The 13180-nt window shown below is 39.9% G+C and overlaps 1 protein-coding gene and 1 long non-coding RNA gene across 4 annotated transcripts in view; both read left to right on the forward strand.

The window, feature by feature from the left end:
* Positions 1 to 619: 619 nt before the first annotated feature.
* LOC136436575 (uncharacterized) lies at positions 620 to 7234 on the forward strand. The gene is made up of 2 exons (XR_010756057.1): positions 620 to 842; positions 6113 to 7234. It is a non-coding gene; the product is annotated as an uncharacterized lncRNA (long non-coding RNA).
* Positions 7235 to 11805: 4571 nt separating this feature from the next.
* Positions 11806 to 13180, forward strand: part of LOC136436576 (GRB2-associated-binding protein 1-like) — a 28780-nt gene continuing 27405 nt past the window's right edge. For 2 of the 3 annotated variants that reach the window (XM_066430640.1, XM_066430641.1), the window contains exon 1: positions 11806 to 12015. In XM_066430640.1, the coding sequence (XP_066286737.1) occupies positions 11944 to 12015 (72 nt within the window). In that variant the 5' untranslated portion in view covers positions 11806 to 11943. Of the gene's footprint in view, positions 12016 to 12048; positions 12209 to 13180 lie in introns of those variants that run through there. The other variant, XM_066430642.1, reaches the window with a different exon arrangement.

Raw genomic sequence — 13180 nt, forward strand, 5'->3', positions numbered from 1 at the left:
CAAGTTTTTCTGCTGGTCATAGATAAACAAAGACACCGCTGCTGAAATGATGTGTCTGCAAAACTGTAGATTGAAACAGTTAAAACTTGAATTTCTTTCTGCCACTGTTATCAATGGAAATGTGGGAACATCAGCCAAACATCCAGCAACCAAAAAGAAACTACTCTGTAATAAATGCAATTTTATCTAAAACAACTTTTAAAATGAAGCCAATGACTTCGATATAACGTTACATATGGAATACAACAAATTTGACCTTGTCAGGTAAGCTCCTATATTTATATAACAATCTTTTCTACTTTTGCGAAAGAACAGTAGAGGCCAAAATGAACATAACTTACGACTATTCGTCCTCACATGCAGTCGTCCTTCTGTTGATCAGCTTCCGAAACCCTCACCAGTCTTCTATTTACCTGGTGTCTACCGGGCCTGTTATTTGTAATAGTCAGAATGTTTGTTCATTCTGATACAGCAACTGCAGGTGAGTCAGCAGACTGAATTGCAAAGTTGTACTTCTAGACCCCGCCCCCTCCTCGTTTTGAATGTCTGTAGGATCTATGACTGCGTAATACTAATACATAGAAGGAACAAATGACTCAGCGGTGCGCAGACACCTCCAGCCATCTGGCATAGGCTCGAGCCACAGAGCCTCATAGAAAACCGTCGTTCGTGACATGTCGCCAGCGGCGGTGCCGTCTGCGACGGTTCCATGATGACGTCAAACCAAGATGGCGGCGACCATCGGGCGGCATGGGGAGCAGCGAAACTATATGGCAGACTTCACAACAACAACTGCATGTGCATCGACAACTATAGATACAAACTGGCATACGTCTAACAGGGTACGATAATAAGAATATTTTAGAAGTCTAAAAGCATGAAACGTGCCGCTAGAGCTTTTTAGATCATGCGTAACAGTAGCCGACGTTAGAAATCATAAGTCTATGCAAGGACACTATATAATGTCCTTGGTCTATGCGAGGACTACGCCGCACGTGTGAATTTTATCCTGATATTCTTGATCTTGATCGGGTACTGGGCAACACCTCTTTGTTGGAGTAAGGCTGTAGCCTGTCATAATGAGGATTTTTCTCCACTATTGGCAGACTGTAGTAAGAATATTAACATTTGATTATAGTCACAAAACAACAAATTTAAACACGAAAACAAACAATGCCAGGATAACGAATTTGGTTCACAAAGCCAGCTCTATACCATTTGGGTCAACCTGACCATATAGAATTGATGAAATGTTAGGAAGACAAAGGAAGACAACGTTGGTAAAGGAGAAATTTGACAAAAACTTATGGAAAATGTTCGGAATTACATATTACTGTAAAACACTGCATTCATGAGACAAATTATTGCATATCTTTGCAACAATAACAAACAGATGTTTGGATAAACATGTCTAGCAAACAAAAATTCCAACATGACTTTTCGTGATTTTGATCTTTTCCATCTATACAGACATAACTATGCTACACATTATTTAGTCATATTATAACTCATGTGATAGTTATAAAACCTATTCAAATTCCTTTTTGATTCAGACCTGCTTCTGACCGTTACACAAGCTGTATAAAGTAACTATAAGCTACAAATTTTCTAAACAATCATGCTATATTAAAGATAATTGTTCCAAAGAGCCACATACTCCCAGGTAAGATGATTGTCTGTATCTGGAAAACTGCCACGAGGGGCTGAAATTGAAAATGCTGTCTCTTTTCAAGGAGAAAGACTACTTTCGGAATTGAAATTTGCGTACTGTTATATGTGATAACTATCTTAACACCAGAGTGCTTAATTGAGCCAAAGAGAAACGCACCCAAGCATCATTATAGAAAACTGCCACGAGAGGCTGAAGTGGAAAATGGTGTCTCTTTCGAAGGAGAAAGGTTTTTAGAATGGAACTTTGTGGCTCTCTGATCTACCTACTGTCATATCTGATAATTATCTTACCACCTGTGTGCTTAATTACCCCAAAGAGACACGCTCTAAACCATCATTATAAAAGACTTCCACGAGTGGATGAAATGGGAAATGGTGTCTCTTTTGAGTGAGAAAGGCATTTGGAATGGAAATTCTTGGCTCTCCCATCTACACAGTACTCATACTGTCATATCTGGTAACTATCTTAACACCAGTGTGCTTAATTAAGCCAAAGAGACACGCCCCAAAGCATCATTAAGGAAAACTGCCACGAGAGGCTGAAATGGAAAATGGTGTCTCTTTTGAGTGAGAAAGGCATTTGGAATGGAATTTTTTGGCTCTCTCATCTACACAGTACCCGTACTGTCATATCTGATAACTATCTTAGAACCAGTGTGCTTAATTAAGCCAAAGAGACACGCCCCCAAGCATCATTAAGGAAAACTGTCACGAGGGGCTGAAATGGAAAATGGTGTCTCTTTTGAAGGAGAAAGGCTTTTGGAATGGAATTTTTTTGGCTCTCTCATCTACACAGTACCTGTACTGTCATATCTGATAACTATCCTAAAACCAGAGTGCTTAATTAAGCCAAAGAGACACGCCCCCAAGGCATCATTAAGGATTACTGTCACAAGGGGCTGAAATTTAAAATGGTGTCTATTTTAAAGGAGAAAGGCTTTTGGAATGGAATTTTTTGGCTCTCTCATCTACACAGTACCCGTACTGTCATATCTGATAACTATCTTAAAACCAGTGTGCTTAATTAAGCCAAAGAGACACGCCCCCGAGCATCATTAAGGAAAACTGTCACGAGGGGCTGAAATGGAAAATGGTGTCTCTTTTGAAGGAGAAAGGCTTTTGGATTGGAATTTTTTGGCTCTTTCATCTACACAGTACCCGTACTGTCATATCTGATAACTATCTTAGAACCAGTGTGCTTAATTAAGCCAAAGAGACACGCCCCCAAAGCATCATTAAGGAAAACTGTCACGAGGGGCTGAAATTGAAAATGGTGTCTCTTTTGAGGGAGAAAGGCATTTGAAATGGGATTTTTGGCTCTCTCATCTACACAGTACCCGTACTGTCATATCTGATAACTATCTTAGAACCAGTGTGCTTAATTAAGCCAAAGAGACACGCCCCCAAGCATCATTAAAGCCGGCGTCACAATTCATGCGAGCGTCGGCCGACTTTGTAGATCGCCCGAAGCTCGCCGAATTTCAAAATCGCCCGAGCGTCGACCGTATGCTCCAATGAAAATGTCGGGCGACGTCTGACGAACACTAAAAATTAAAACTCCCCCATGAGATGGTACCATCTCTTGCACATGGACGAAGTCAGTATCGACTAACCTGGTAAGAGGCCAATATTTGAATCAACTTTTGTTTCTAAAAATCGCCCGAAGCCCGCGTAATCGACAGGACGTCGGCCGTACTTCGGCCGAAAATGCACATTTGAAGCTCGCCAACACGTCGGCCGAGCTGAATTTCTTATTTGTGACGGGGACTTAAGGAAAACTGTCACGAGGTGCTGAAATGGAAAATGGTGTCTCTTTTGAAGGAGAAAGGCTTTTGGATTGGAATTTTTTGGCTCTTTCATCTACACAGTACCCGTACTGCCATATCTGATAACTATCTTAGAACCAGTGTGCTTAATTAAGCCAAAGAGACACGCCCCCAAAGCATCATTAAGGAAAACTGTCACGAGGGGCTGAAATGGAAAATGGTGTCTCTTTTGAGGGAGAAAGGCATTTGAAATGGGATTTTTTGGCTCTCTCATCTACACAGTACCCGTACTGTCATATCTGATAACTATCTTAGAACAAGAGTGCTTAATTAGGCCAAAGAGACACGCCCCCAAGCATCATTAAGGAAAACTGTCACGAGGGGCTGAAACTGAAAATGGTGTCTCTTTTGAAGGAGAAAGGCTTTTGGATTGGAATTTTTTGGCTCTTTCATCTACACAGTACCCGTACTGTCATATCTGATAACTATCTTAGAACCAGTGTGCTTAATTAAGCCAAAGAGACACGCCCCCAAAGCATCATTAAGGAAAACTGTCACGAGGGGCTGAAATGGAAAATGGTGTCTCTTTTGAAGGAGAAAGGCATTTGGAATGGAATTTGTTGGCTCTTTCATCTACACAGTACCTGTACTGTCATATCTGATAACTATCTTAAAACCAGAGTGCTTAATTAAGCCAAAGAGACACGCCCCCAAGCATCATTAAGGAAAACTGTCACGAGGGGCTGAAATGGAAAATGGTGTCTCTTTTGAAGGAGAAAGGCTTTTGGAATGGAATTTTTTGGCTCTTTCATCTACACAGTACCTCTACTGTCATATCTGATAACTATCTTAGAACCAGTGTACTTAATCAAGCCAAAGAGACACGCCCCCAAAGCATCATTAAGGAAAACTGTCACGAGGGGCTGAAATGGAAAATGGTGGCTCTTTTGAGGGAGAAAGGCTTTTGGAATGGAATTTTTTGGCTCTCTCATCTACACAGTACCCGTACTGTCATATCTGATAACTATCTTAGAACCAGAGTGCTTAATTAAGCCAAAGAGACACGCCCCCAAAGCATCATTAAGGAAAACTGTCACGAGGGGCTGAAATGGAAAATGGTGTCTCTTTTGAAGGGGAAAGGCTTTTGGAATGGAACTTTTTCACTCTCTCATCTACACAGTACCCGTACTGTTATATCTGATAACTATCTTAAAACCAGAGTGCTTAATTAAGCCAAAGAGACACGCCCCCAAGCATCATTAAAGAAAACTGTCACGAGGGGCTGAAATGGAAAATGGTGTCTCTTTTGAAGGAGAAAAGCTTTTGGAATGGAATTTTTTGACTCTTTCATCTACACAGTACCTGTACTGTCATATCTGATAACTATCTTAGAACCAGAGTGCTTAATTAAGCCAAAGAGACACGCCCCCAAAGCATCATTAAGGATTACTGTCACGAGGGGCTGAAATTTAAAATGGTGTCTCTTTTAAAGGAGAAAGGCTTTTGGAATGGAATTTTTTGGCTCTTTCATCTACACAGTACCCGTACTGTCATATCTTATAACTGTCTTAAAACCAGAATGCTTAATTAAGCCAAAGAGACACGCCCCCAAGCATCATTAAGGAAAACTGTCACAAGGGGCTGAAATGGAAAATGGTGGCTCTTTTGAAGGAGAAAGGCTTTTGGAATGGAAGTTTTTAGCTCTGTCATCTACACAATAACCGTACTGTTATATGTGATAACTACCTTAACACCAGTGTGCTTAATTATCCCAAAGAGACACGCCCCCAAGCATCATTATGGAAAAGTGCCACGAGAGGCTGAATTTGAAAATGGTGGCTCTTTTCAAGGAGAAAGGCTTTTGGAATAGAATTTTCTTTCTTTTTCATTTACACAGTACCTGTACTATTATATCTGATAACTATCTTAGCACAAATGTGCTTAATCATCCCAAAGAGCTCACCCCCAATTTGGCCCTAAAGCATCATTATAGAAAACTGTCACGAGAGGCTGAAATTGAAAATGGTGTCTCTTTTCACAGAAAAAGGCTTTTGGAATGATTTTTTTTGCTCTTTCATATACACAGTACCTGTAATGTTATATCTGATAATTATCTTAACACATGTGTGCTTAATCTTCCCTGAAGAGCCACGCTCCAAAGCATCATTAAGGAAAACTGCCACGAGAGGCTGAAATTCAAAATGGTTGCTCTTTTCAAGAAGAAATACTTTGGGAACAGAATTTTTTGCCCTCTCAACTACACAGTACACATACTGAGAACCATCTTAACCCTCATAACTTTGGAGTATAACTCTTAACTTCAAAAAGGGACAGTCTCGCTAAAAACATTTCAGAAGTTGTAAGAAATATACACAGACCCGTGGAAGGAATTTTTCTTCGACGAAAAATATTGATACGGCACACATTGATATCTGCCTGAGGTCCAAACGGACCTCATACGGTCGGATGAGGCAGGCCGTCGTGTTTGTTGTTTAGCTTTTGTGATAATCTGACGGAATAAGGCATGCATGTCCCAGTTACCAGTGTGACTTGATATTTAGTTCTTCATACTATATATACAAATATATATATATATATATATATATATATATATGTTTATTTGAGATTTTTCATGTGAATTTATGTTAATCATATGGTCTTTTTTTCTTATTTAGGACCTGGCTCATTACCAGGACTCCAAACTCACACCAAGAAGTCCAACATGCAGACACTGACAGCCTTGTCAGTGTATGAGTCTATGACAGCAGTGGATGTAGATGGGAATGGGGAGAGGACACACACAAGCAGCTCCACAACATACAGTATAACACTTAAGTTAATGATGTGATGTACCATAGGTGTTCAATGTTTTGTCAGCCCATATAATTTTACTTTCGTGTAATTCAATGTCAGTTTTATTGGGGGGGGGTCATTTTTTGTATCTGGCTGTCAGACTAAGGGCCACAAAGGTCTTCATAGCTTTAGTAGAATGTGTAGCAAATTCGAATGTCTGTTTCTGTCTATTTGCACTATACAGCAGGAAATATTACCCTGTTATCATGATCATGCTGATGCATTTTAGAATATGTCAGAAACACATTGTACTTAAATAAGTCTAATTTTAACTGCCCTATTCCGGCCACATATACAAGAAGTATTTTAAGCCCTGATATGTACATGTTGTACATGATAAAACATTGTTTGGAAAAACATGCAGAGTAGTCACATAGCAATGGTCATCTTGTCAAAGTGTAAAGCAGTGCTGGCCCCATTAAATGTTGGCCTACATATTTCAAACTTTAACATATGTCATCATGGGTCAGTTTTCCTTGTAATGTTACTGTTTCTTTACATAGTTTTCAAGCTTTTTATCTTACTAGCACATATTGATTCCATAGATGCCATGATGTTAGCAGTGAAAACATAGTCAGGATTTTTCACAGAAATATGATACAACATGTATTTATGTTCAAACCATTCTCCTACATGTATATATAATTTCCCAATTGCTGCATTTGTTCGTGTATAAAGATAGAGACTGGTGATATTTAGATTGCATTACATTGTTTGTCAGCATTGTTAGATTTAAGTGTCATTCATTATAAATGATGCTTGTAAGTATTGTAAGTATTTATCTTGTGTAGTGTATGTGTGTGTTGATGCAGGATGGTTGATAGGTGTCTGATCATGAAATGAAATTTCATAGTCGATAAATCTAACGTTTATGTGTATACCCTTTAGAAATTATAACTAACAATGCTGCTATATTTATGAAATATATATTGCTATCAAAAACACGAGATGTCTTTTGACTTTTTTCCTTGATGACTGACGAGTTTCCTTTCTACTTAAGAAAAAAACAAGAAGGGCAAACGATAAGAAATTGCACAAACAGATCGAAAACAATAGGAATAAATAATCTCCTTTATCTGTATGTTTTTTTCATAACTCCGTTTGAGTACAAAACATCGAAAAGTGCAACAATACATTCTAAGAATTAAATAAGTTGGTACACAATTCCATCATCTCAAACATTTCGTTTGTCGTCAGTGAATTAAAGAAGGCCAGTGACCCCATACAAAGCTTTACGTCCCCCATCGCTTTAGCCCGATCCAGACTGTGCTTTTTTGGTCAGAAACCTGTTGCCATGGCAACATGAAAAATTATAAACTTAAACCATTATTATAAAATTGTTCCCAAGAAAACTTTAGGAAAAGCCACAAAGTTTGGGAGTCCTAGCATACATCGTTTGGCAGTAATACGATGTCAAAGTTGGCACGGGCACTTTTAGCCCCCCCCCCCCCCCCCGGTCTGGATAGGGTTAATGTAACATTCCTATCCTATCCCTACTCGATGACGAGTACATAAATCAAATAAGAGATACCTCACCCTTGTGATTTTTTCGTGTATAGCTTATGAAAACAGTCCTCTTTAGCATATCGTCCGATTAGCAACCAAATAGATTAAAAAAAACATATTGTTTCTGTGATACGGCCTTTTCGAAAACACGGGACTGGTGAGTTTCCTTTCCGTGACGTAAAAAAAAAGGGCAAACGATGAAGAATTGTACAAACAGATCGAAAACTATAATAAATTCATACGTCAGAATAAAGAGTAAATAATCTCCTTATATGTATTTTCATAACTCCGCTTTGAGTACAAACATTGAAACGTGAAAGAATACATTCGAACAATTGACTAAGTTGGTACACCATTTTGAATAAAAGAATTCATAAGGCCAGTGACCCCATACAAAGTGTTACGTCCCCCATTGCTGTAATGTAACATTCCTATATCCGGTGTCACGAGCGACGGTGTCACGAGAGACGGTGTCACGAGAGACGGTGGCTCTTCGGCTCGAGCCTCCCCCTACTCCCTCCAGCGTACTTCAACGGGACCTACTTCCGCATTGCAAAATTTGAGCTGAGTCATGCTTATAAATATGTATTTCTTCTTAAGACCGCAAGAGGTCTCTTACGAACAGTGCTTTGTCACGGACTGTTGGCAAAAATAAAGCGCCGGTAGTGATCTTCAAGCAGATGTTTGGGGATAAATCGTTACACTTTCCTTGCAGTCCTTTTCTGCACGGTGTCAAATTCAAGGCAGCTTGTCACAGGAAAGGGCAGCTCAGCTAAGAAAATAGCTGCTTGCAGATAAGGTTATCAGAATCGTGTTGGGGCTATCGACGTATAATCAAGACTATAAAGAGCTGGATGAACAAAATAGATTAACAAACTTAGACTTCTTGATTTGGGTCCAAAACACAATACTTTCACAAAGTGTGGCAAGGATGCAGAACGTCCTGCACATGGAAAGGTCATGCGGGATAGGTTTAACCGTTAGATCAGGTAACAGATTCAGTTCAGCAATATACTCAGAGATGTGCAATCGATATATCACATCCGTTAAAAGAACACACAAGTAAAGTTAACCATTATAAACTTACAGCTTAAGTTGAGATTTTAGAGACTGCATGTAGATGACTTAGTAAGCTATGCATAGATTTTATGTTGTTGTTTTGTGTCTGAACAGCTAGCACATTGAATTGCCTAAGAGAAGGTGAAATGCCTTCGCTAATATCCTGAAGTCTTTCTTGACTTTGACTTAATCATATTATCAAGTGTTCTGGAGATAGATTTGTCTGCTTTGAGATAAGTTCGTCCACAAACCCGTAATGGACAACTTAATCATTAATATTCATGGTGTTGACTCAATGACAATTTAGACATTGCCACAGGTGCATGCCCGTTTTAAACCGACAGATGTCGCTTTACAAACGCTGCCCCGCTAGCGCTGCCCAACCTTCCTGGTCCAAAGGCCTTATTGGCACCATCTAATCACCCATGGTTCGGCTAGCTTCATCAAACTGAAAGTATAAGCTGCCGTAGCGCGTGAACGAGAAAAACAACGTCTCAATAACATTTCCTGTCAACAGAACTCGTGGAAAATATTCAGCTGTTGTTTATAATAATAAGAGACTTGATCGGTGTGAACTCGATTTTCTAAAGAGCTTTGTTTTTCAAGTTTTTCAGCCTAGATGACAACGTAGAAACAAACATGGGAATCCATGGAGACTGCATCTTAGATACGGACTCAACTATTATAGTGTACTATTATCATGTTTATCTTCTTTTACTCTCTTTGTTCGGTTTGGGACAGTAACGTCATTGTTATTTTTGCATTTTTGACTTAAAAGCAAAACGGACGAGTTTTCTTATAATCTTAAGGCTACCTCTACATTTTGCCAAGATGAGGTCTGTATCAATGGCGTAGACTGTCGAACTTAATTTTTCCTCTTTATTGCCCACATAAGATCGCATTTATAGTTGCATGCAATGTCCGTTAAGTCATCGATCGAAGGTCTAAGGCAAGGTCTAAGGCAAATGTGACCAAAATGATGATAAATCGAACTTCATAAGAGGGTCTGCATGGGGGGGTCCTGGCAACGCTTAACGGTAAATTCAGGCCAGCCGATAACGCTTAACGGTAAATTCAGGCCGGCCGATAACGCTAAATTCAGCATTTTTAGAACATGAGATACCCCTGAAGACGACGGTTTTTTGCCACTAGTCGTCCTGATCTTGTGACAAGAGACCTATTACGCTATGCAATTTTCGCACGCCTGCTCCGAACCCTTTAAATTCGGCGGCGACAGGAAATTTCGTATTGGTGGGACGAAATGTTCATAATCACGATGACGAGCGCCGAAGGCGCGACTAAAATTTTGAAATCTTGACCCTCTGAAACGCTATTTCCTGCATTCTGAGGGGGGATTTTGCTGAAGAGTAAGCTAAGTTCTATGACATCTCTATTTGAAAAAAAAAGAATACAGAAGAGTTTCAGCTTGATTTTTAAGGAGTGTCACGCCCTCCAGACCTCGCCGGGGAAAATTCTTGACACCCTGAAACGCTATTTCTTGCATTTCGATGGGCAAATATTACTGGTAATGTAAGTTAAGTTTATGATATCTCTGTTTGTGAAAAAATACAGACAAGTTTCAGCTTGAGTTTTGGGGGTCGACGCCCTCCTGACAATATTTTTCGACGGAGGCCCGGCATGCACCCGGAGAAAATTTTAAAATCTTGAAAACCGCGAAACGCTTAATTTATTGAATTTTGAGGAGAAAACTTTGCTGGGGGCGCCCTACCGACATATTTTCGCCGGAGCCGTGTGTTCCCTGGAGAAAATATGAAATCTTGACCCACTGAAATGCTTTTTCCTGCGTAACGAGGAATTACTCAATAACGCTTAACGTTGAATTCAGGATGACAAATAACGCTTAACGAGGAATTCAAACGACCAGTAACGCTTCACGATTAATATACCGATAACGCTTAACGGTAAATTCAGGGCGGCCGGTAACGATTAACGGTGAATTAAAATCGCTCGTAACGCTTCACGAAAAAGGGCATGCAGACCCTCTCATAAGTTCGAGAGTTACGCAGCAATTTTCCATCATTCTTGCAGCAAGAAAAACTATTTCTATGCATGTCGTGACTTCCTGATTTCTGGGATATTGTCTGGCGGCTATGACGCTTGTTTGCGAATCTCAGCCAGTTAATCTTGTCCGACGTGTTGAATACGCGCCAGAATTTCTCACTAATAGCACTGTATTTCCTTCCGCAGATTCGGTGGACCTGTGTTTCCTCCATTCACGGTGTACGAAAATAAAGTTTCGATCCGTGACGAAACTGTAAAGCTGGACATCGATGTTGAGTTTAGCTGACAAAATAGATTTTCAGCATGTTGACAAATGGTTTTAAGTTTAAGGCAACTACTGACCACAGGCGCACCAGCGTTGGCGTGGTAACGTTACTGAGTAAAACGGAATCATGGTACACTGACGCCCTTAACTACCCCCATGGCCCTTTTCTTGAACAGCTGTTAACGTCTCTTGAAAGATTTGTTGTCAGACACTTTATTTCTCGTTCTGTACACATATGATACTAGTATGCGACTCTTGGTGTTGTGCAACACGGAGTTATTATCATAATGATAATTATCATTATTATTTTTGTATTGGTTAATTGATTCTGGGGAAAATATGTGCTTTTGTGGAATACTAATCAGAAGTAATATGAATTGCAGTAGATTCGTATTCCAGAAAGAAAACGCAATAGGATAGGGCTAAATGTAGGGGAAAAAAACGTCAGACAGAGTTAACCCACTGTTATTGTTATATTTTCAAAGGTTAGAAAATAGCCCAAATATTTTCTTTTCAATGTGTTTTCATTACTGCTTTATATTCCCCTCACTATGTGATTTTTTTTTCTCCTCACTGATTGACTATGGTACCGTCATACACTTGTGTAAGAAATTATGACTCAGTGTATGTAAAGCTGATGATTCGAATCGTCCCTGTCCCTCAATCTGAGGCTGAGGTTACTCCAGGAGTTTATCTACGAACCCGGACGGGACATACTTCCGCCTTCCCCTCCGGACTGGCCTCCGCGAAACGGAGAGTTTTGCTGCTTTTCTTCATGTTTCCTCCCAGATAAGGGCCAACATGAGCGAGGGACAGATCATCTGCCGCGGGTGGCTGCGAAAGTCACCGCCTGAGCATAAGATCGGCCGTGCGGTGAGTTGTTGGCGGGGACTTTTCCTGCCCCGTTCGTGAATGTCCTCCGTCCTCCTTGGCAATGTTTATGCATGCAAGGCCTCTGGGTTCTTCTCAGCTCCTTCCACCTCCTCCTATCTTTTCACCAAGCCCACACGTCTGACGGACTTTCCACGCCTTCTCACGTCTTTATAAACTATCTCTTCTCGTCCAGGTAACTACTTTTTCGCCTAAACTTGTCTGTAGTTTCCTCTTTTTTGTCGACACTTTTTCATTCTTTTGAAATATGCATGAATGACTGTGATGATCCGCCCCTCCCCATTCGCTGGTAATTTACAAGTTGAAAACCCATTATTTTGTCTGAAGACACTCCATTTTAGTACAATGAAGAAGACTTTCAAGTATATTTTATCTCGGCTTTTGTTCGTTAGATTGTAGACATCGCCGCACAGTGTTTTTATTGTTGTTTTTACTGGTGACACATGCCAGTATTAGTTATCGGTAGGTCAGTCTATTTGTTTGTTTCGTGATAATATTGACCAAAAAGCAGGAAGTTTATTTTTAGCGTAATACAATTTCTCCTTTATCGAAAGATTGGGTCATTTTCAGATCCTAATGGTTTCTAGATTGTCTGTTATTTGAAGTCCTTTGATGTTTTGTGACGTCCAACAAGCAGGTTTTGATAGGATTACCAAGTACGTTGATATGGCATACATTTGTGCATGTAACGTGTAACATTATGTTGTGTATGTGAAATTGAATGGAAGCGACTTACAACTTCGGCGTTTGATTGTTCGATTCAAAACTTGGTTTGAAAAGGACAATACTGTTATTGTTGGGACAGTTCAGATAGCTCTACCTCCATATGGTTTCCATTTTATCCACATGGTGCGAGTGCATTCCTTTGCATGGAATGCACTGAATTCTTTTGTTTGCATTTTTGCTGATTATGTGGAACAAATACCATCATGTTCCTTTCGCCTTTGTCACATTGTTTTCATTCAGTTGTCTGATACATGACTTGGACAGTCAAAGAGAGTTTGCATACATGTGTTTCTATGGCAAGTGTTGCTTTTTATTTGTACATGTGACAGGGATGCCTTAATAGGAGGCCTCTGGATTTCATAATCTGGTAGTGATACTGAATAAAAGAAATTCCGTCTTCCTGGTTCACTTCTCACACATT

Source organism: Branchiostoma lanceolatum, chromosome 6, assembly GCF_035083965.1.
Source record: "Branchiostoma lanceolatum isolate klBraLanc5 chromosome 6, klBraLanc5.hap2, whole genome shotgun sequence".
Lineage (NCBI taxonomy): Eukaryota > Metazoa > Chordata > Leptocardii > Amphioxiformes > Branchiostomatidae > Branchiostoma > Branchiostoma lanceolatum.